Here is a 25,180-nt window from a genome sequence, read left to right on the forward strand (position 1 = left end):
CAAGTCTTGAAAAGAAGATGGCAATAAAGGAATGGGATTTTTATTTCAAAATTTAAAGATAGCCATACCTGTTAAAGTTGATAGAAGGATAGTTGCTGTACTCGGACGTCTTCTGTCTCGCGTTTCTTCGTGGGAAAGTACAAAAGAATGCATTTGCTAGTAGACAGGAAATCTGCTGTTGGCTGAAGGTCACACTTCGACTCCGTCCTTTTTTCAAAAGGGGTATTGGCTGAAATACAAACATATCCAACTTTTTATTTTTTTTAAATCTGATCTCTGTCCTTAAATAAACAACACCAAAGTGTCTACAAAATTGATTTGAACACAGAATTGAAATTAGGACAAAATATGAACAAAGTAATGATTTCATCGAAAACCTTGAAGAAGTACGAAAGTGCCTTTGGTTCATCGCCGACACCTGAAATTTTGATCAAGCAATGTCACACTCTCAAAGTGAGCACCAGGGAAATGCCAATGAAACAACCAAACATACTAATGAGCATAATCAAAGAAATAGAAGATATTTAATGGTGTCTTCAGTAATAACAAATATATTTCACGAGTGTGGCTAATATTTTAATATCCTTCTATAAACATATCAAAATATTAGCCACACGAGTGATATATATTTGTTATAACTAAAGACACCATTAAATATCCTCTATTTATTACATTTTTAAAGCATAAAACATGAAAAATGTAATGCATTAAAAAAGGGCGGGAATCAGAAGCGTAATTTTTAGCGCCATATTCTAATGACGTCGCGCTTTACAAGGCTGCGCGCCATTTTGAATGGGATACTCAACACAATTCCGACGTTTTCTGCTATTTTCTGGTATGATTGCTTATAAAAATGCTATTAATTGTATGTTTATGTAAATACTTAAGTGTGTGCACCAAACATTTACCATAACAACCACTTATTCTATCGTCGCTTTATTTGAATCTGAACAAAACAATTGTTGCCTTTGAATGCAGCGAATAGAAGATACCGTTATGATTGGTCAATACCAAAAAGTGATATTTTCACACTGTGAAAATGTCACTTTTGATATTTGTCACAGTGTGAAAATATCACTTTTGATATTTGTCACAGTGTGAAAAATATCAGTTTTATCAAGTTGATAGAATCTGATATTTCACTGGCAAAAATGTAATAAATAGCACATATTCCAATTACGTCGTGGTGATGGCCATAAAACTTGCCCATATTAACCTGCATCTCTGAGAACCATGTGCTGTTATTGTGTCAATCAAGTGAGAAGACGATATGTATCACGAAAATCATGATATTCAGAGAAAGCTCTTGAACAACAATTCAGCTGCGACGTGTAGGACAAAAGGGACAGAGACGGGTGAAACTATATGTCCACCATTACATGGTAGGGGCATAAAAATATGGAGTATGTCACAAAATTAGAAAGATTTCTTATGAAGTGATATCTTTATTTGAAATTTGAGCTCGAGTCTAAAACTGCTACATCAGCTCCGATTAAAAAAAAAATAAGCTTAATGATTAGAACATGTTTTGAACAGATGATCAAGAGTTCTTTGTGCTTGAAATAGGGACAGATTTAGAGGTCTAACGTTATCCTCAGGCAAGCCCAGGTGAAGCCTGATAACGCATACCTTATCTTTTTCAAATTAGTCAGTCTTTCTCCCTGAAAATATTGCATTTAAAAGTTAACGAAACTTAATCCAAGGACAATTGTCTCTTACCTGTGTACAAAGGTTTGGAAGGTTCAAGGCTAACCTAACCATTTCTTTTAATGTTTTGCTGAAAAAGTGTTGTCTCTCTTTTTCGTCAATTTCCTTTTAAAGAAACGGGTAAACAGTGATATTATCATTAAACTGTTCTGTGAATACACGAAGTATAAAATAATTGCAGGGCCAGCCTTTCTTTTTATAACTTACATTATTAGATTATTTATTTTTTCTTCCTAAAACATGGGACAAGAATATAGCAACCATTATCTTAAAATCAAGAAATATGGCTTATTACATAAATCTTTCAAATTTGAAGCCAATTTAGTACATTGCGAGTCATGTTTTGGTAATATTGAAACATTAGAGTAGATAAAATTTCATTTCAACAGATTGGAGTCTGGTTTTAACACATGCATCAACAGACTGTATGTCACAGGGTTAAATAAATGTACATTAATAATAATAATATACAACATTTGATATAACGCCCTATATATCTAGCTAACATAAGCCACTCTAAAGCGCTTTACAGTACATAGATATACAATAAATACAATTAGGATATACAATTTTTTGAGGAATTCGCAGGAGCTGCCTTATCAGGCGCTAACTACTAGTCCTATGCCACCTGGCTAATATCTCCCTATGTGTGTATGCCTGCGTGTGCTGGAGATGTATTGTGTTCTGTTTGTAGTGGGACCGTGCTTCCAACGGCATCTTTCATAGTGCCACCTCATTTGAACGCTACATCACAGATACCGCAACATCCACCCCAGACCATTCTATGTCTATTGTCCGTGTTTTGTCCGATCAGTGTTTGTTTCTCTCCGCACTTTGGCGTGTGTGTCCATATTTGGTGTGTTACCTGTTCGGCAGTGTCAAGCGTTTGTCCATATTTGGTAATGTCTTGAGTACATGCCCAGGTGTGACATGTCAGAAAGTTGTTCGTGAGTGAGTGAGTTATCAGTTTTAAATAAAACTATGTACAGTTGCGGAAGCTGGAAGGCGGCCGGAACCATTACATGTACACACCCGACATTATCCAGAGTCCAGACAACTATTTCACCTGACTATATATATGCACCCTCACGACTGTTAAGTCAGTGAGGGTACTTTTTTCCTATACCATATCTACACTTATACATGTCAATCTCTTGCTTTGGGTGATAAATGACTGCACTCTAGCTTGAACTACTTTGGTTTTCCTTGATTGCCGTAACATTTAGTTGACATACTTACAGTAGTGAAGAAGTTATGAAGTGTTTTGAAGTCCCATCTGTCGGAATACCTTGAATTATAGGTTAAAATGACTTCCTGAAATGATAAAAGAAAACATTATATCAAGTTTTAACAGAAGAAATGCTAAAATGATGTCTAACTCTAGATGGACTTCGTATAATGAAATCCATCACAACATTTTTCTTATTAATATTCCAGAATCTACATTCATTAGCTTAAAAAAAGTTTCATTTGAAAGATATATCTGAAAAATATGATAACTTTGATATATAAATATTCATTTAACTGTTACAAGCCATGTTAACTTAGTGGGATGTTTGAAAATTGAAAAATATTTGAAAATTATACCTACAAATTCGAGTATTTTTGCATATATTATCTTACGATGAAATTTTAATCTGAGGACATGCATATTTTGTTTTGTTCGGTTGAATTTGTTATTGAAATATATCGCTTAAATGCACATCTTCTAAACCAGGTACTATACATAACTACCTTATAGAAAACACCAGTTATAAATACTTCATTGTAATAGAATCTGATTATTCTAAAACTTCAAATTTTGTAAACCTTCTTTTCTTTGTTGGTACGAAATTCGACAGATTTACATAAACAAGGAACTGGCCAAATATCATGACATTAAGGCAATGTCTTTCTTTACAAGAAGATGTTTGAATTTACATATAAAGAAGCTTAGGTCAAGTTAATTTTTGTTTCAAACTTTTCAGGCTCCATCCAAGGAAAACTACTACTTGCTAAAAAAAACCATGACCCTATGCCTGGTGGTTCTTTAGAAGAAGTTGTTTATAGAGATACAGTGGAATCTGTATTAAGCGACCACCCAAGGGAAATTAAAAAAAAACGGTCGTTTAATAAAGTTTGACCATATTTTGTACACACAACCAACTATGTGTATAAGCAAACGACTCCTTATTCAGACAACTGTACACAGACCACCGCCCCAAGCGCACGTACAGGTAGTTTAAAACAACATCGTTCAACAGATCAGGTGAATAACTAAACAATAGTCGAGGGATAATTATGACAGTAAACAAACAACAAAGAGTGTTTGAAAAGAATTTTCATTGTACTTGACCTTTTGTCATGAGTGCTAAACCAGAGTTCAAGATTTTGAAATATTTTCATGCATTGGATATTAGAATTTTACCCAATTGAATTCTCAGAAATTAAATAATGAAGATTTTGTTGGACCCTTTTTTGACGGAATAAGTCACCTGCAAATATGGCGAAAAATGAGGACTTAATGAAAAACACAGACGTTTCACAGTATCAGGGGAACTTACTTTTACTAGAAACACTAATTACATAACTACTTGTAAGGTGTTTTGATAACTGACAATTTTTGGTCCTATAATATAAGGCTATTTAACTAGATAAACTTTCATTGCACATTGTTTTGCCAGAAGCTAAGAATTAGCATTGATGAAGCTACACAGAATCTAGGTCTACTTGTCAGAAGCTAAGAATCAGCATTGATGAAGTTACACAGAATATCTAGGTCTACTTGTCTGAAGCTAAGAATTAGCATTGATGAAGCTACACAGAATCTAGGTCTAATTGTTCTATGGAGTTGATTGCAAAATTCATTGATCTCAGTCTTTCAGGGAATAATTGCATGGAAACCAAATATCTAGTGAACAGAAAGGTTTTTCTCTGTCAATCTTGGCCTACAAGGTAGACACACCTCCAGTTCGTACGGGCCAGGAATTTCGCAGAGCAAGACTTCAGTGATCATGTCCCATCTTCTTCGTACTGTCTGCTTCCCATCCTGTAAAATCATAATTACTGGTATGTATTATCAGTCATAAATGTTTTTTTCCAAAAATAGCTGTTCAGCAACCAAATAAATTTTAAACAACATTATGGGTAGAAACCATAAATACTGTGTCATTGAAAAAAAAAAGTTGTTGCTACAACATAAGTAGCTGTACAAATGGAGCTGGGTGACAGTATATGCTTTGAAGTAATATGAGATGGACTGGCGTCCTCCTCATACCCTACTCCCTAAGGGGAACAGTATCTCAAAGTCTCGTTGATATATTTTATTGCTGTTTGCTAAAGGCATGCTTTTGTATGTTTTTTAAAGAGATATACATTAATATATATCAGAACTAAAAAATGGCCTCTTGATAAAATTGTGTGTAACTTGAAAGACGAATAGGTAAATATTAAAATAATTTTCAATTGCTGTAAAATCTTGATATTACAAATGTCACTTATTTCAAATGCCACCTAACTTACTTCATAGTATACATTTCAAGATTCCCTTTTCTTATATTCTTTACAATTCCTTTATCTGTCTACTTCAATGTATTGCCAAGCCCCTTTATAATGCCAAAATTTCACTGGACAAATGATGTCAGTAAAAGAAAGTTTCACAGTATTACTCGATTGCCTTCTTTCATTATATATATATATATATATATATATATAAACATACAGCACCTGTGTACGAGTTAGAAAACAAAATTCAAATGACCCACCTTGCCCTTAACTGGGTATTCATTGAAGTTGGAACATGGCATCCTGACATGGTCATTATCCCAGCGGTCCTTGAAGCTTGATGGGAAGGGGTCAGGGGGCTTACCATTGTACTGAAACTGAAGATTAGTTTGTTAATTGAAAACTGAAGTTGTGAGTGCAGACATGTACATGACTATTCAAAACGTCATTGCAAGTGATGAACAACGACAACAACGACAACAACAACAACGACAACAACAACGACAACAACGACAACAACAACAACAACGACAACAACTTATGGCAGGATAAATATGGTAAAGAAGTGTTTGAATATGACTAACAAATTTGATATAAAAGAAATTTTAAAGAAAACCAACATACCGGTGCCTTGAATAATACTGTGTGTGAGTTTGTTGATACTAGGGGCTGCAACCTCTCCAAACAGCCGGGGCTTCTATTCAGTTTGGAAATTGGTGTACCCTGGCAAAATAATGTGATAACAATTAAAATGAAAACAAAAGGCTGATAAAGCGATGTGTGCACATGTACCTAAACATTCCTCTACCAGTGATTGACTTTTATTTGAAATGAGATTTGTTTCTGTGCTGTAAACATTTCCACTAAATATTGCATCAACTAAATTAATAAGAAATTGTTTGAATTGGATCTTGAACATATATCATTTGAGATTTATAAGATTTTGTTTGTTTTTATTGGGTGTAAATTTCCCTACAACAGCCAGAGTCATCAAGATAAGTCTAAGAATTCTTTATTCAAGTGAGTCGATGGAAAGCTAAAATTAAAAAATAGGTGACAAGTTTCGCAAATAAAGATGAAAATAGAATATCCATTGTATAACATTCTGAAGGAGTTTTTTGCTTTCATTTTTTTACAGTACTGTTTCCTATCAATGACTAAACTAACTTTTATCTCCCTGAACAGTTCTGTTCAGCTCATCGACTAGACAAATGAGTGTTATCTCCCCTGCATATAAGTTTCCTACCCTGAACACACAGTTCTATTTCCTACTATTTCCTATGACAGACTAGTTAATTGTGATTCCTTCCCTGAATGTAAGTTACCTACCCTGAACACCAATTGCTGACGAGTCATGTGTGTTACCTCCCCTGAACCTTAGTTACCTACCCTGAACATCAATCGCTGCAAGTTACCTACCATGAACACCAAGCAATGACTAGTCATGTGTGTTACCTCCCCTGACTGTAAGTTTCCTACCCTGAACATCAATCACTGACAATCTATTTGTGTTACCTCCCCTAAATATAAGTTACCTTCCCTGAACATCAATCACTGACAATCTATTTGTGTTACCTCCCCTAAATATAAGTTACCTACCCTGAACATCAAGTAATGACTAGTCATGTGTGTTACCTCCCCTCAACCTTAGCTACCTCCCCTGAATATAAGTTACCTCCCCTGAATGGCAAGCACTGACTAGTCATGTATGTTACTCCCCCCCCCCCCCCCAAACCTCAGTTACCTCCCCTGAATGTAAGTAACCTACCCTGAACACACAGTCCTGTTTTCTCTCACTAGGCTTCCTCGTAGGAATGTTCATTTCGTGTTCCTCACTGTCAGCTCCAGCGTTCTGCATGTCAGACCGCTCCGAACTGGAAAATTGAAGTTAAAGATGTACTGGTTCACTCTTTTTATTCTTCAAGATTCCTTTCAAATATTATTATACAATGTATGTATTTTTATGTTGTTGTAGTTAATTGATAAGCTTACAGGTGAAACAGGAAAGAGAAAATGCACTGCCAGACTGTGACGCATACCCGGGACCTTCCGAACTCTAGGCAGATACCATACTCTAACCTGCTCGCCAGTCAAGTTCTGCTACTTTTCTCCTTCCTCTTTCTTGTAAGTCTTTGCCGCCAAAAGACAACACCATTTACAAGCCAGGTTCGGGTTCTGGGTCTTGCTGTGTGTTTCACTCTTTCCTGTTACACAGGTAACAGTAATAAGAACATCATTGAAACAAAATAAATTATTGTTAGCAACCCATATTCTCCTGATCTGGACATCCAATAATGTACTTGCTTATAAAATTTCATAATCATAGATGTATATGAGATACGCACCAGACATACTGATACATATTGAACAAAGGATGGAAGGGGGAAGGGGGGCTTATCATAAAGTTGAAATGGGAATTTTTAATTGAATTCAGAGGTAAAAGTTAATTCAAAGAAAGTAAAACCTTACTCTGAAAAGAGTTGTGGAGAATCACATTCCATCGGCATAGTCTGGGACATGTTGCTGTTTTCCCCGTGAATACATTCCGCCACAGAGGACGGGCCTGTCAACAACAAAAACCGTATGACGATGACAATTTAACACTGGCAACCATGTTGGTTTTGTTCTTAAAGTTAGTAACTTTAATTGGTGTTATTGTCAATTGATATCATGGTCAGAACATGCATTATACAAGCGTACACATTTTTTAATGCATTTACGAATAACATGATACAGAAAAACAGTTTAATGTTAAAATCTTTTTCATCAGGTAAAGATCTTGCTGTGATACTAAAATTAAAACCAAATAATACATAAGATTGTGATTGGTGTTCTTTTTGTCCTTTGTTCCCAAAAACAACATTTTAATATCATAAATAAACCATCACTTTATTAACTTTGCACCAATGAAACTCCAGAAATGATTAATGGTAAATTGTTTTCATTTTCATTTGGGACATACAAATTTTCTGTCATATTTTTTATTTAAAAGATGATGCACCTTTGAAGTATGCAGCAAAGAAACCACCAGCCTTTTAAAAAAATCAGGTCCAAAAAAAGTGACAAATTTGGATACACATAGGCATAGGAGTAAGGGGGTCTACTGCAACTTCATTTTGTTAATGTCAGTGATTCTTTTGGCCTAGTTTTACAGCTAAATACAGGCTGCTTCACGTAGCTAAAAAGTGCTTTACTTTCTCAAAATGAAGAAAAATCAGGAATATCTTCCAAATTTTGATAAAAATTATGCTATATTTTCCAAATTCGTGTAGGGAACAGACTGTTGTAAAATTTAGGTTGAAAAATCACTGAATTGGGGCACTGTGTGCAGGCCTGAGAACCGAGTTCTTAATTCAGTTTGGCCTAAACTAGGTTTTCCTTATCATGATGCAAATGAATATGGATATGATAAGTCAATTTAATAATAGAAAAATTACCTGAAAACGAAGTAGCTCCTTTATAACTGCCAGTGGAGGATCCCGCATTACTGAAAGAGAATGATATTCGCAATACGAGAGGTATACAGCTTCAATTTGGGAGGTACACAACACACATGTTGTTGTATTCAGCCCCCATGTTAATATACAGTTATACCTACATAATAAGGTGCCTATAAGTTATAATTATAGGTATTCTATAGATCCAGGATTTTCCAACAATGATAAATCCTCTCAAGGGATTGGTACAACATGGGCTAACGGGGCCCATGTGTCCGATCCAGGATTCAGGAAATATCCTCTCATGGGATCTATATATATCCAGAAAAATTAGATCTAGATATCATGCGGACCCAGGAATTTCCTGATCAGATATCCTCTCATGGGATCCAGGTATATGAGCTACTCATCATGACTGGATCCAGGATTGTCAGAAATATCCTTTCATTGGGGACCGTTTTTTGATAATGGGAAATCTCATCCAGCCGTTGGGACCAGGGGCGACCGTTTCGNTAACGTCAGTAATCCGTGAGATTTCCATAGCTTATATATGTGTAGTATGAGATAGCCCCCAAGGCCAAACCTTAAATGTAGATGATCATGAAATGTATATATTTGTGTATTGTTTATTTCTTCTGTTATATGTATAAACATGTGTATGCTGATTTATAATACATATACAACAATGTTGGTCATGATAACATTGCATACCTATACAGTTAATAAATAGCATTTATTTAACTGTATCATATTGTTCTGGTTGTTTATAAACTGACATTTATATATATATTTCATATAGTAAACTATTTACTTAGAAATAATAATAATAATAATAATAATTTGAGGTTCTTTTATACTGCTTTATCCCAGCCTAGTTTGTAGGTCATCTCAAAGCGGTTCACAACTTATTATCCATGATTATAGGCCTTTTGCAACCAGCCAATATCTTTCTCAACTCCCTGGGGGCATACAAGTCAGCCGGTGCTGCCATTTCAGCGCTCACAGCTAGCATTCAACAATTCCTACACTGCCCAAACACATACTCATTTACCTATTGGTTATTCAGAAGTTGTTTAAATGTTTTAAACATATTTGCCCTCTGTGACCTTGATTATAAGTCAAGGTCATTTATTTGAACAAACTTGGTAGCCCTTCATCATTGCATGTTACTGGCCAAATATCATCATCCTAGGCCTCTTGGTTATTCAGAAGAAGTTGATTAAAGATTTTTACATATTTGACCCCTGTGACCTAGAAAATTGATGAAGGTCATTTATTTGAACAAACATGGTAGCCCTTCATCCAAGCATGCTTCTGGCCAAATATCATCACCCTAGGCCTCTTGGTTACTGAGAAGAAGTTGTTTAAAGTAAAAAGTTGACGCTGGACGGAGGACACCATAAGCTCACTTGGCCCTTTGGGCCAGGTGAGCTAAAAACAAATATATAAGACAAATCCTGTAGTTGTCTATTTTCAAAGCACTTTTGCGGTTGTCCCTATCCCAATTTCTTGCAAAATATATTGCAAAGTAGAAATGTTGCGCTCATGAGGGAACTTTTGTATTTGGATGTGATAGGATTTCTTTTATAAGTATTTTAATCAAAATAGCATAAAATACGATATTGAATCGGACATATTCTATCTCAATTACTTGGCAGTAAAAAGATAAACAGGTCTTTTAGCTTCTTTCTCTTTATAATCCGGGAACATGTATCAAAATCTGTCTGGAATTTTATTTCATGCTATCTTTTGTGACGGCATATATATCGAAATGAAATAATTCTCACGAAAATTACCTACTATATGTAGTTACAGTGTTACTATGTACTTACCTAGTGGTCTGCTGAGGAGCTGGAGTTCTAGAAGGAAGTTTAACACTAAAGGATGCGTTCCTCCCCGAAGTGTTATTTTTCTGCTCAGCCATTTTATTTTTGTCTGTCTGATGAGTTGCAGGTAGAGCTTTTGAGCTAGGAACTTTAACACCGTCGGCTGCACTCTCAATTGGAAAGTTTGTTTTCTCATCGGCCATTTTATTTTTGTCTGTCTTTGCCTTTTGTTGATCTGTGGATTCAAATTACTTTTGGGTTTTAAAAACTTAAAACTTGAAAAAATCAAAAAGTGTTTCATAGTAGTCATGTACAATAATTGATAAGTGTCATTCTCAAATGGTATGCTGCTAACTCCTGGGGCTGTTCATCAACTGTGGCCTGGTTATTTGACTCATTCACCCCTTAAACTTAAATGAACTATTCCAACCTATGAATTGGAAGAGTTCAAATGTGTCTTCAGGGGTGAATGAGTTACAATAGATAAATAGCCTCTACATTGCATCAAAGCATCTCATAGTTGATGCAGTATTTCTAAACCCAATGAAACTCTCATTTTTCCCCCACTTTTTGTTCTCATGGTCATTAATTTCTTCAACTTCATCATAATTTTTATACTACCCAATTTCCATGGGATACTAATTTTCCGAAGATATTATACTTTATTTTTACATCTCTGGAACAACCATTACATTACAAATGTACATAGAAAATAGAGAATATTGTAGATTTATTCCACTGGGAAAAGATCAGAAAATAATTACCACGTTTGGCACTTGAAATATAATGCAGTTTTGTTCTACAGTATCTAAATCAGCAGTTAAGCTGATGAATATATAGATATAAATTTAAACTTTATTTATTTTACAACAATTATAAAAAAAGTGTTTGGCCAGATCTTAGCGTATGATGGGTCTTAATGTGGGAGGAAACTGGAGTACCTGGAGAAAACCCTGTTAGTCAGGCAGGTGAGCCCATATTTATTCACGTCCGATTGAGGAACATGACCCACTGCGCCACCTGATCATCCACTTTTTGAATTAAGCTGATAAATCAAATGCCAATTTCGTCTTTGCGTATTGCAGAGTTATATTCTCTTGGGAGCAGGCATTGATTGTTACGTCACTTATTTGTGAGAGTAACCTCATCAATTTTTGAGAAAACAACGTAATTTTCTCACACAAACCAATGACGTAACAATCAATACCTGCTCCCAAGAGAAGATAACTCTGCAATACGCAAAGACGGAATACCCACCAAAAAAAAGTTGTTGAATTAATTAACCGGTAATAAATAAATTTCGTCCCCTACCTAAAAATTTAGTTAGCTTGACAGCTGATGTAATAGCCAATCTACATCAATTTCAAATACACAGGGATTTTTGTAGAAATCTTTTCAGGCAAGTCAATCCAACCTGGACATCTGATTCAAAACTCTAATAAGTTGCACAACCAAGAGATAAAGTGGATTATCCAGGGGTTACGCTCACGTACGCTCTTTGCACCTCTTGAATATGTCATAGCAAAATTGAAGGCTCAGTGTGCATCGCCTTGTGGATGCAACGAGAAGGCTAGTTTGATCCTTTGATGAACATCAAAAGAATCTCGTGTTAGCGTAACGGTAAAACTTACTGGCTTTGAAGTCGGGCGCCGCTCCTCTGTAATCCTCAAAGGACAAGTATCAGCCTAGTGATTGGTCAGGTGTTTTTTTCACCTGACACCAATCGAAAAGCTAGCCATGTGCCTTCAATTTTGCTATGACAAATTCCAAGAGTGCAGAGAATGAAAGCGAGCATAACCCCTGGATATTGAGGATGATGATGTATCGGGAAAGCATCTGATTCTCAAAAAATACTGAAAACCGGGGCAAATGAGATAAAATGTCTGCTAGTGGTATGTTCAGAGGAGTTAAACGTTAAAATTGTACCCGGCTCTGACTATGGCCCACCTAGTAAGTTGAAACATGTTAATTGGATTATTTAAGTTGCCATGACTCCCCGTTTGATGTTGTCTGGGCATCAATTCTTTTGAATATATTTGAAATAGAAAGGAAACTTTTTTAAAATCAAAATCAACATGAGACAAAACTTTTAAAATACCTTGGTCACATCTATTCTTTTTAAAGAAATCTAGAATGGTTTTCTTTCTTTTTGCAGGTGGCTCACTCATTCTACGAACGAAGAATCTGCAATAAAAAAAAAGTTTGCTATCAAACATGTACATTTTATTATGCTCTATATCAAAAAAATATGTCACACAAAAATTGGAAATGTGATAATACGTTAGAGAGTCTAAACACTTCACTTCTGTATACAGGCATTGGAAAAATTAATTTTCCTGATAAATTTATCTAATTTCTCTATATTCCAGTAAAAACATTTTAAGGTTGTGGACCTTTTTAGGGAGTTAAAACATTTTGAAATAATTTACAGTAATCCTTTATAGTTTGGTTCCTAGATTATTATTATTAATTTTTTTTCAACTAACTTCCAAATACTGGTTTTGAACAAATGTAAATATGTATACGTAAAAACCAGTGATTTTTTTTTGCTCAGTTTTACTGGCGAATACAGGCTGTTTCCTGAAAAGAGCCCTATTTTCCCAAAATGACCAAAAACTGAGGAAGATTCCCATTTTCAATACAAAAAGTGCTATATTTTCCCAATTTATAAAGGAACAGGCTGTTGTAAAATTTAGGTAACAAAAACACTGAAAACATATTATACATATTTTATAAGGAACAAATATCAAGAAAATGACTTAAAACAATAATTCATAATAGTGGCAATCGTTGTTCTTTAACCTAATTTTGGTATCTTTTGTCTTAAGGATCACTGTACCACTGTCAAAAACTGTAGCTATGCATTCGAAACATGGTATGATCTTAGCTTTGAATTTGATAAATCATTTCTGGGTAAAAAAACATACCTTGCACGACTTTTATAAAAAAAAAAACGGAAAAAAAAAATCAGTTTTTTATAATAAATATAAACAGTGTTCTTAATGTGAAAATTCAGCGGGGTCAGTAAAACTCAGCCCAGGATTCTAACCCTGAACTTTAGGTCGTTATACTATCGCCCTAACAGACTGAGCTAACAGAAGTGTTTTGGGCTAGGTAACTGTGCCACAGTTATATCAATAACAGAATTAAAGGCAGGTTACTAAACTATGAAAAACTACAGTGCAGTGGGACAAGGTTCCTTAGAGTGGTGAAGAGGACTGGCTAAGTTTCCATATTTTCTTCACATACTCATAATTTGGGAGATATTTCATAACAACTCTTACCTTGTTTTTCTGTTTCTTAGTAACCTATTCCGTCTTTACGTATTGCAGAGTTATCTTCTCTTGGGAACAGGTATTGATTGTTACATCATTGGTTTGTGTGAGAAAATTACGTCATTTTCTCAAAAATTGATGATGTTGCTCTCACAAACAAGTGACGTAACAATCAATACCTGCTCCCAAGAGAAGATAACTCTGCAATATGCAAAGACGGAATAATCATATGTGATATAATTACCCCCATATTTCTCCAGCAATAAGCCCATCCCTGGTAAAAAAAACAACCACCCATGTCAGGTACAGTTTAACAACAGAAATGCTAACAAACGCTATTTCATTGTTCTGCAATAAGCCCATCCCAGAATTTGAGTTTTAGTTTCATGTGTTTGGCACTCCTTTGCTTATTCCAGGATAAATGAGGTATATCGACTTGCTTGATAAAGTGTTGCTTAAACTGATCATATATATATATAGGTTGGAAAGATGGTTGGTATTTAGTTCATCTAACTCAAGTTAGTTAAGTGTCTTTTACAATCTGAAAATTAACCTACAAGAGTTATAGATAAACATGCTAATCTACCATCATGAGTTTGGGGACCTTTTTTCCAACAACATTCAGACATTCATCTAGAAAACAATATATGTTTCTCTTGAGAACACACTTTCGTAATTCCGATCAAAGACACAATTGCCATGAACTATGACATCATAATGCAAGATGATGTCACAAGGCATTGCTAATTGACGTCGTAATTAGATTGATCAATAAAATAACATCCAGGATGATACCCACTAGTGGGTAGCCAAAAATGGTTTATTCAGTAAGTCAGGAGCAAGGAAGCCTAAAGTGGTTGATAATCGATCAGGAGAAATAGTATACTGAATGGTATATGCACACAATTAAACAATTTTCCTCAAATACAGTATTACCTCAAAGCCAGACTTGCTATTTCTCAATTCTAGAATCAGGTTCCTGATACTGTCTGCTGGTTCACGATGACTGAACAACCCAGATTCATCCATCAATATCTGCCAGCTGGAAATCTCTGGAAACCAATTATTTGATAATGTTTGAATGAATCGAACCTGTAATTTAAGAAATTACAAAGAATTCACGAAAAGTTATACATTGGTTGCATATCACTAGATACCATATTGGTCCTAAAAAATGCCATGGGCACTTGGCGATTCGAGACAATTAAAATGATTTCACAACCATACAAGATTCTCAAAATAGACATAACTATGACATTTTCTCACACAGTCCTTTACTTATGGTAAAGGGATGGGACTCTTGATACAGTAGACTTGTTGGTAGGGTAGGCTGAACCTACATTAATGCTGAAAAGAAGTATTTATGAGATAGTTTTGTCTTTCTTGCATGCATTGTTAAACCTGGAACAACTATATAGTATCAACAGCATCCACAGTCCTCTATTAATCATTGAACAGAAATGTAGAGCAATAGCCCTTGTTTCATTTGCCAATTTGTGAACATATCTCAAAGTGCACTTTTCCTATAAAAATCCATTATATATCTAACTCTTGGCATGGTTGTTGAATGATGTTGACCTTTTTTGCTCCTGATGTTTATAAGAACTTTATGTGTTTTCATTTCAATTTCATTTCAACTTGTTGCCGTAAAGAGTATCTGTTATCCCAATGCAGGAGTATTACCCTTATGAGGGTTGTGCCAATTTCAACCTTTCAAACAAGGCAGTCATTTCTCATTCAACATATACGGGGACAATGTATACACTGATATTAAAATTTACGTATTTCAGATTAATTAACTCAATGATGCTCACAATGATGTCAGTCAACCCCGTTTACCAAATTTGTTCACATAGTCTGCTGAACTGTACCGTAATATAGCGAAAATGAAAGTAGAGTGTCTCCGTTTATCCTTCAGTTTCGATTTCCGCATCAGATTTTCACATATTAAAAACCAGGTATATTTAGACAGATAAGATAATCTTAAAAACGAGAATGTCACTAAGTCGTACATATAAATCACGTTACCTTGCCGATCAGTTGCTGACAAAGCATTCACTTACGCCGATCTAGACTTGTTTACTGTGGCTGCCATCTTTGTTAATGATAGCCTTTAACAGAACAGAAATTATATCATATATTTAAAAAGCATATCAATAATTGAATTGCAGACGAAATTTTCTATATAATTTAGGAATTTGACTTCCAATTTGTGAAGTATGAATGAAAAAAATGTTGAAAACAATTTGAAACAGCAAAATGATTTTGCATTCAATTCACATTATTCATTTCCGTTTCCGGCCTTTTCCGTCGTCCATTGCAAAACTGCAAACATGGTACGTCCGATGAAGATAATCAATCGGGCAAAATCAAAGCTTCTATTTAGTTTTATGTAGAAAATGGATAAATTTGAAACGGAGAAATCAATAAAGATTCAATTCAGTATAATATTTTCCTTATATACAGCACGGAAATCTAGATGCGTTGCGTAAATCATGGGAGGGTTGGGTAAATCGAAGAATTGTTTACTGTAAGATTTGACAACTTAAAAGTCCACCACAATAAGCATACAATTATTTTTATACTCGAGCTTCATAGTCCGTTGGTAGTTTCTTTTTACGATTTACTTATCAACATTTTACATAAGTAATCGACGGGATTGTGTCGCTAGCACTTTGAGAAGTTCCCGATCTTTTTGTCGCATTTGGAGAATGTCCTTAGACAGTACATGTCTTTAGTGTTCACAGACTAGTGTTCATATTTTTTCAGTATACATATCAGAAAAGATCAGAAATTTCATCTCCCGCGGTAGTAGAATTATGAAGAAATTGTAACACATCTGTCAAAATGAAATTGCCCCCGTCCCAACATGCTAAAAAAATGCATGGTACCAGATCTAGACAAAATATGGACTCGTGCTGTGCAAAAACCGAATTCTTTGTACGACTATACCGGTGTCATTTTCCACTTTTGACTTTTCAGCAGACCGGGTTCTATTTGAAATCAAATTTCCTGATGTTATGCCTTAAGATGACCCACTGTCGTCCCACTCTGTTGTATATCCAGAAAATGTCATAGTGTATTCTGTGTAATAAATTAAGATCATAAGCAATGGTTGGAAACCCTTTATTTGAAATGTGACCCATGTTTTTCAGAATGAAGGGGCGGCTACCATCCGTACAAGGAAGTTCATGTCTAATCGTCTGCTGTCCCGGAAGCAGATGGTAAGAAAATTTCTAATCAACCTATCAACAAATTGATCAGCACTAGTTTCACATTTTGTGATAATACTTGCTTTAATTGGAAGCAAAATTCTATTTTAATTTAGTGTTAGCGCTGATTTATTATGAACAGGATTCTTTTCAAATAAAATTGATCATAATATGCATGCATGAAATCATTTGAGGGGGGGGGGGGGGGGGGTTTTTANTGTATAAATTATATGCATTTTACATTGGGCAAGTAGAAAATATTTTCGGGCAAGTGGATTTCTAAGGTCTAGTTGCCCAGGCCTAGGGCAAGTGCTATGAAACAAAATTTTTACACCTCTGCTGTATTTAAGATAATAAATGCAGCGATGCCCAGGAAAATTTTGCTCATTGTACATGTCTGAAACCTATCCAGAAGTCTTGCAACTCGGTTGTGAGTCTACTGTACACTTGTTTCAGAAGTTTTCTTTAAGTTTCAACAACAAATTGTGTTTGTAGGTCGTCGACGTCTTGCATCCGGGAAAAGCCACAGTTGCCAAGACAGATATTAGAGAAAGACTGGCAAAGATGTACAAAACAACCCCAGACACAATCTTCTGCTTTGGATTCCGCACCAAGTTTGGCGGTGGCAAGACGTCAGGATTTGCTCTTATTTATGACAGTTTAGACCAAGCCAAGAAGTTTGAACCCAAATACAGACTGGTTAGGGTAAGTAATGGAATAATACAAAAATAAGCTCAGATTGTTTCCAACTTGTTGCTTGTGATGAAATAGCAGGCGGTTGTCTTCAAAAGATGGTTGATAAAAAAATGAATAAGTGTCGTACATGTATTTAAATATACATAAATGTACAGGTCCCCAAATGCAGATGATTTATTTTTCTTCAGTAAGAAAAAGAAAATAATTGCATTTTTAGGTAGTAACCTGATAATCAGACCCTGCATTGAAAAAATGAGAATGTTTATTTGAGATGCTAATTTTACCACTTCATTTATGATGTCAAAAAGTGTTGTTGTTCATGTTTTAACATAAATATATTATAATCTACATACCAGTAATGTTGTACCTAAAAAAAAAACCTGAGATGTAGTTTTATTAAACAGCATGTACTTCCATTGTAGCATGGTTTATTAGAAAAGCCAAAGGGAGGTAGGAAAAATAGAAAGGAAAGGAAAAACAGACAGAAGAAAGTGCGTGGAACGAAAAAAGCCAAGGTTGGAACAGGAAAGAAGGTACGAATAATTTTTACACTGTCCCAAACATGTTTTCTTTTAGATTGGAGTATCAAGGACTTTGCGTCTTGTTGTTTTCAGATCTAGAGTAAAAGCTTGAAAATGATGTTTTAGAAATGTACTTAAATATAAATACTAATTATTGACTGGGAGAGGGGATTCCACACAAGACAAATCTGAAAACTATTTTGTTTTAGAACAAGTAATAAATGCTTCAACTACCCTGGACTCATTCCCTACCTGATGTTTTAAATTTAGAACATGAAATTTTTTCAGTCAAAATTTCTTGTATAGGTCTCGATTTCTGTTGGGTTCTATTTAAAAAAATTGAATAGCAGTTACCGGTTTTTCAGAAAATATATAGACAATATTAGTGTAGAGGGCTACTTGAGCTTTATACTCAAAAATGTTTGTCCAGTGTAAGATGTCTCAATTATAAAAAGGCTTCCATGCCTTTTGCCAAATCTCCCCTTAAATTTTTATTGAATGTGATTATTGCAAAGCCAGAAAAATCGTTGAGCTGTGTACTTAAATTTGCTGTTATAATTGGAAAAAAATTATTGGTAGGGCAATGAACTTGCACAGGGTTTTCTGTTTGCTCTTGACATTTATTTATTTCACAATTCAAATCACCCTTTCCCTGAAATTTGAAGGGTCGCATCTCCCTTGTCCTTCAATCCAAAGATTCCAGAAAAATCTGGGAAAAAATCTCTTAAATGAACGGCCTGTTAACACTTTTGTTCAAAATTTCCCATTATGAAATATTTCTAAAATTAAGCTATGGAAAACAAGATGGTGGAATATATTTATGATCATGTTTGCTAACTTTGGGATACTGCTTTACAGAAGTAAAGAATTGCTGAGAAAGTGGTAAGAATAGTGTGCACCTGTGTGATGTGTGAACTTGCTTTCCTAACACATTACCGGCATCCATATCATGTTACTAGAGCAAATCGGATTTACTGGTGTGACTGCTATATCTTGATTTCAATCTTTTCTTTCTTAACTGTTTAACAAGTATTTTCTCTCAATATTTGTATTATGTGTAGTTTTTAACTATACCAAGCTGGCTCTAACATTACAGAAATAGTTCTGCTTCTCGAAGCTTAATTGATGCAGTAAAACCTGCTTATACTGCCGTCATTTGGTCAGCAAAATGTTGGCGCTGTAAAGGGGTTTGGTGATTTACGGAGGGAAACATGCAAGCATGAGGAAAAAGGAAACCTTAAAGTCGTTTGGCAATAGGAAAGTGGCAAATAAATTGAGGGGTTTAACTGTATAATAGAACATAGTTTTATGAAAAATTTGAAATACTGAAATAAAGTTTTATGAAAAAGTTTGAAATACTGAAATAAAGTATATGTATCATTACTTACTGTTAGCTTTTCCTCCTCGGTATACTATACAGGAATTCATTTAATTCATTGGAGACTAATACAAGCTTGATAGTTAAAGCATTTAATCACCGTCATGTCGTATGGTGTTGTAGCCTATACTTTTCGTGTAAGGATTATTGAAGCTCGTATTGTTCATATGAATAAAAAGAAAATGTCCGTATTTAGTGAAGTAAGTTTCAATTCATATAATGCTGCACAAAAATGGGAAAATTCAAGCTTTAATCCATATAATACCAAATTCTGTCAATTAGACAGAAACAACAACACCCGAAACTAGTAATGTGAATCACTTATTGTTGAGATATTTTGGCAGATCATGTATAACAGTCCTTGCTTTGGAAAATAAAACACTAATTTGGAATTAGATATTGTTGTCTGAAGTAATTTCGGCAATCTGCATTAGTAAATCTAGCAATCAAGACCATGCTCTAGAGTGTTCTCCCCAGGCTGTTTTTGCAGCATGGCACCATGTTCCTATAATTTCTTGCCATTCTTGCTGTTATCCTAGATCTTCTCTGCTATATATTCATTGTAAATCTAAAGTTACCATGCTGCTTTGATTTTACATAGAGTGCTGCTTTAACAGAAATATTGAAATACCATGCTTCTTTCAAAACATTCTGGGGAGAACACTGCTCTATTGTTTGTGTGACTGTTTTGATTTCCAGCTCACCTGGTCCAAAGGACTAGTGAGCTTATGCCATGGCAGGTCCTCCGTCGGTCGTCCATAAACTACTAGTCATGAACTGAGCAGATTTTTACAAAATTTGGTCAGAAGCATCCTTGGGGGAAGAGGAACAAATTTTGTATAAATAGTGGGTCTGGCCCCCTTGGGGGCTGAGGGGGCTGAGGGGGCAGGCGGGCTCAAATTCTTGAAAATCCTTCTTCTTCTGTAGGAATGAACAGATTTGTTACATATTTGGTCTGAAGCATCCTTGGATGAAGTGGAACCAATTTTGTAGAAACCAGGAGTCTTGCACCCCCGGGGCCTGAGGGGCAGTGCCCGATAGGGGAAATATAGCAAATTCTTTAAAATCCTCCTTCTGTAGGAATGAAAGGTTTTGTTCCATACTTGGTCTGGAGCATCCTTAGGTGAAGGAAACCCAATTTTGTATAATGGTGGGTCTGCCCCCCTGTGACCTGAGGGACGGGGCCCAATAGGGGAAATATAGCAAGTTCTTAAAAATCCTTCTTATTCTGTAGGAATGAAAGTGTATCTTCCAAACTTGATCTAAAGCATCATTGAGTGAGGGGAAACCAATTTTGTATAAACGGTGTGTGTGGACCTCCTGGGGGTAGAGAGGTGGGGCCCAATAGGGGAAATGGAGGTGAAACCTTAAAATCTTTCTTCTACAATTGGGATTAATGGATTTCATCCAAATCTGGAGCATTGTTCCGTCAAGGGGACTCGATGTTGTATAAACGTTGGGTATTGACCCCCTTGGGGCAGAGTTTAGGGGCCTGATAGTTGAAATAGAGATAAACCCTTTAAAATCCTTCTTCTTACGTAGGGATAAAAGGGATTTTATCCTAATTTGGTCTGGGGATTCAATTTTGAATAAACGATGGGTGTGGTCCCCCTGAGGGCAGAGAGGTGGGGCCCAATAGGGAAATTAGACGTTTAAATTTTCTGTACCATTGGAGGTATTTTATGCAATAAGAATAATTTTGTCATGGTTGCTCTATTATCCAGGTGAGTGATACAGGGCCTCTAGGCTTCTTGTTTACTTTTACCATTTAAAAACACTTTTTGTTGTTGTTAGTTAATAAAGATATTCTGTTCACAACCTTTCATAACTTAGTTTGTACTAAACCAATATTAAAATGTTTTCTCATTTCGATATGACCAGTTTTGCATTTTGCAGCAAACTTAAATAGTAATAATATTCTGGGAACAGTTTAATAGCAAATCAAGAATGACTCAGATATTGACATTTAGATTGGATGTGATTAAGTAAAGCTTTTTATTCACGTATTAACCCTTTCACCAATGTAGACCATAATGGACTCATCCAGATCAATGTAGTCTACTTAAGTTACATTTGGTTGAAAGGGTTAAACATTTTTAGAATATTTCTCACATTATTTAAGTGTTGCTACATTTGTATGATCTTACTTGTTCTATGAGCATATGTGTGACGTTTATTTCTTTCAAGTCTGCATGTCTTCATTTCCATGTCTTGCACTATGTAAAATTTATATTTCAAGAATGTCCCAGAATTTTATCGTATATCAATTGAAAATTAAGTGTAAATTATTCAATACTTTCATATTCGATGGTTTTACTGACAACATTGAATTTTCAGTACTAATGTATCGGAATCTTCAGGTGGTAGACATCTTCATCAGTTTAATTATGTTTTAATTTAATTTGGATGTTAAGTTTTCTTTGTGAAAGAATAACTTGTAAATCAGATGGAGCTCTCAACTAATTCCATAGGCAAGACATTGTTAAACAGGAAATCAACTTTAATGATATTTATGTCTGTATACATGATTTTTGTATTGGAGGAATAAACTAGTTGCTGAATGTTGAACCTGTAAATTGGTGTTTTGCTATTTAGGGTTTTGCATGTGTAGGTGATATGATGAAGAGAGTCCTGTAGATTCCATGTACTAAGACTTTTTGTTTTTCTGTCTTTTCAGTAAGGAGATCAACCAGAGGAAAAGAAGATCATGGCAGGGGTTGTCAGTACACACATTATGTAATAAAATACATGTGGCTAAAATTGTGTTTGTTTTTATATAAATTGTAAGTGTAGTGTGGTCCAAAACGTGAAAACTAAAATCATCCAGTACATTGATCATGATATATCTCTCACCACTAGTAATAAAAAAAGAAATTATGGTAAATTTGTTCTGTGTCATATTTGATTCAAATTATGTGCTCAAAGACACTCATTGTTCATAAAACATGATGCAATATAATGAAAGATGTGAGCTTGACATTCTGTTATTGAAGATCTCTGGTCCAGATTGCTCCAAGGTTGGTTAGAGTTGATCAATGGTTAGGTTCGGTTGCAGTTTACTTCCTATAAATGGCAATGGTCATCCAGGTACGTGCCAGGTTTGGGTGGTAGAGGAAAGCTGCTCAATGTACACTGGGCCTTAAGCCTGCGATCCAGTGGTGGCGGGCTAGTGATCGTAGAAGGTAGTGGTTAGGGAAAATTTCAATACAGCAAAATGATATGACATTACTCTGCATAAGATATTTTATAGACATCAGATTGATGTGTTTAGGTTGAAGTTTGCTTTGAAAACTTTTTTTATTGACCTTTTAACAAATGGAGACGGGTAACACCAGCCTTGCATCACTGCAGACCATGCATGAGAGTTATTTCATTTTACCATTCCGACGACTGGAAGGTCTCTGTTATGAAACCTGGTTGGTGATGCATGATTTTTGCCAGTTTAATCAACTGAGAGTGCAGTGTTAATGTTCAAGGATAGCAAGATATTGAAAACTAAGGCAGCAATAAATCAACATCATTCACTCCCGACAAAGTGGTTGTAAAATTAGGTGCCATAGAAGAGTCAACATTGCCCGATCAAGGATATCTTGAGGTGTTGTGATATCAAGATGTGAAACATATTACTTCGCTGATGATATCATTATATAAAATTTGACCGTATGAAATCATTTTTGGACCATTTCTTGATTCTATCGTACATGTCTATACTAAATTGACGATGTTTCAATTTCTGTGCATGTGGTATCTGGTCATATTGGTCTAAGGACAAGACAACTCCAAATCCGGATAATATGAACAGCCAATTGTTGTTTCTGTGAACGAGAAGGAAGATGAACGAATTTAGCATCAGAACTTTGTCTGGTTATTTCAAGCGAGCAGCAGAGGCTCGTAAAAGTTCATCGTGTAGCACGTGTAACATATATAGTAAAATGGCGTAGTAAAATCAATTTCATCTGAAGAACTTGTCTCGAAAACCTGTCAACAAAAGTGAAGGAACAGATTATTACTTAACGTATATAAAACAGAATCTTTCAGTAAGTGGAAATTTGTTTTATAAGCGACAATAACTTCAATTAAAAAACGGTAAAAGTGCATGGAATTTAGATGCTGCCTATATTTTCGGTCATTTTGACATTTTGTTCACAAGAAGTCATTAAAAAATATAAGCAATTACAATACAAATGAAAAGAATGTGGAATCAAATATCTATCTACACCGAACGTATCTTGAAAAAAGTATTCGGTTTTAAGCTCGCCTGCCCAAAGGGCAAGTGAGTTTATGTCGTGGTGTGGCGTCCGTTGTCCATCAACTTTTCCTTTAAACAACTTCTTTTGAAGAACGAACAGGCATAGAGACATGATATTTGACTGAAAGCTTCGTTGGTAGGAGCCGGACAAAGTTTGAGAATGAAAATAACCTTTACCTACTTTCAATGTCGCAACGGTCAAATATTGCAAAATCTTAACAGCTTCTTCTGAAGAACTAAAAGGTATAGAATCTTCATATTTGGCTGGTGGCTTCCTGGGATAGAGATCGCCAAAGTTTGAGAAAGAAAATGACATTGACCTACTTACAAGGTCACAACGGTCTGAAGAAGAACCAAAAAGCATACAATCTTATATTAATATTTGGCTGGTAGTTTCAACAGATGGAGCGGACAAAGTTTGCGAGGGAAATATTTGTACGGCCATATAATAGTTAATGAGAATATTTTGCTGTGACTGCTTAAATATTCAGGTGAGCGATACATGCCCTCTGGGCCTCTTGTATTTTGTAAGTAATATTTGGCAACTGCATTATATACATGCGAGTGTTGTAAGAGTTACCTCCCCTGGATCCTAATCGCCATATTACCAAACATGCGACAATTTGAGCTGAAGTTATAGTATATTATTTAGGTGACTTATTAAAAAATGGAGAAACCCTAAAAGGTTTCCTCATTTTTATAACCTTGACCTTCTTTCAGGGTTACAGGATCAAATATGTTAAATCCCCAAGAAAAGGTGTTCTAAAAGAAAAGAAAAAATGGGTTTTGAGCAACGATACTTTGATATGCTACGCTGACTAGCAGTGAAATTTGTTTCTAATACATTGTGCAAAGGTCAACTTTGAGCGCTGGTTGGGTTCAAGGCTTAGCATGGGGTGTAATGGTCAAGAAAGATTATAATGGTATTTTCTAGTGCCATAGGACTTGGGATACTGATGTTTGCCGCCAAATAGGTACTGTACAGACCTTTGACGCAGTGTTGTCAACTCAACTTGAGTAAATGACCTTTGCTTATTTCAAGGTCACATGTCGTCAAATATGTTAATAAAATAAGGCATCGTTTTCTGAATAACCATAAGGGCTGGAGACATGATGTTGATACTTTTATAGATCAGCGGTATGAATCTTCTTCCTTTAAATATATATTGCAATTACAGGGAAAGTTTGAGCCCTGGATGGGACCAAAGGTTAGCAAGTTCAATCGAGACAAGTGTCCTGATAATATGTAAGAATGTACCTGTGATGCCCCATTACTTGACTTGATCCGCTATGAGGCATCCCTTCGACCATCCTCGATATCCAGGGGTTACGCCCACTTTCGCTCTCTACACCCCTGGACTATGTCATAGAAAAATTGAAGGCACGAAGATAGCTG

The 25,180-nt window shown here is 35.4% G+C and overlaps 2 protein-coding genes across 4 annotated transcripts in view; one reads left to right on the forward strand and one right to left on the reverse strand.

Moving 5' to 3' along the window:
• The window catches only part of LOC110465111 (poly(ADP-ribose) glycohydrolase-like), a 29,267-nt gene extending 13,424 nt beyond the window's left edge, over window positions 1–15,843 (reverse strand). Inside the window, exons 1-13 of one of the 2 annotated variants that reach the window (XM_021520700.1) lie at window positions 15,757–15,843; window positions 14,665–14,780; window positions 12,552–12,637; window positions 10,460–10,688; window positions 8,628–8,677; window positions 7,660–7,753; window positions 6,959–7,064; window positions 5,815–5,913; window positions 5,451–5,567; window positions 4,652–4,735; window positions 2,947–3,021; window positions 1,720–1,812; window positions 69–229 (exon numbers count right to left, since the gene is read on the reverse strand). In XM_021520700.1, the coding sequence (XP_021376375.1) occupies window positions 69–229; window positions 1,720–1,812; window positions 2,947–3,021; window positions 4,652–4,735; window positions 5,451–5,567; window positions 5,815–5,913; window positions 6,959–7,064; window positions 7,660–7,753; window positions 8,628–8,677; window positions 10,460–10,688; window positions 12,552–12,621 (1,178 nt within the window). In that variant the 5' untranslated portion in view covers window positions 12,622–12,637; window positions 14,665–14,780; window positions 15,757–15,843. The remainder of the gene's footprint in view (window positions 1–68; window positions 230–1,719; window positions 1,813–2,946; window positions 3,022–4,651; window positions 4,736–5,450; window positions 5,568–5,814; window positions 5,914–6,958; window positions 7,065–7,659; window positions 7,754–8,627; window positions 8,678–10,459; window positions 10,689–12,551; window positions 12,638–14,664; window positions 14,781–15,756) is intronic. The other variant, XM_021520701.1, reaches the window with a different exon arrangement.
• A 171-nt stretch (window positions 15,844–16,014) lies between these two features.
• On the forward strand, window positions 16,015–22,295 carry LOC110465103 (40S ribosomal protein S24-like). 2 transcript variants are annotated; one of them, XM_021520689.1, is made up of 6 exons: window positions 16,015–16,064; window positions 16,884–16,952; window positions 17,436–17,645; window positions 18,059–18,169; window positions 19,016–19,039; window positions 22,213–22,295. In XM_021520689.1, exons 1-5 carry the CDS (start codon window positions 16,062–16,064, stop codon window positions 19,019–19,021), a joined length of 399 nt encoding a protein of 132 aa, XP_021376364.1. In that variant the 5' UTR covers window positions 16,015–16,061; the 3' UTR covers window positions 19,022–19,039; window positions 22,213–22,295. The 2 variants fall into 2 exon arrangements, with proteins under 2 accessions (XP_021376364.1, XP_021376365.1); XM_021520690.1 differs by lacking the exon at window positions 19,016–19,039.
• Window positions 22,296–25,180: the final 2,885 nt, after the last annotated feature.

The sequence above is a fragment of the Mizuhopecten yessoensis genome, unplaced genomic scaffold (genome assembly GCF_002113885.1).
Source record: "Mizuhopecten yessoensis strain PY_sf001 unplaced genomic scaffold, ASM211388v2 scaffold11055, whole genome shotgun sequence".
Taxonomy (NCBI): domain Eukaryota; kingdom Metazoa; phylum Mollusca; class Bivalvia; order Pectinida; family Pectinidae; genus Mizuhopecten; species Mizuhopecten yessoensis.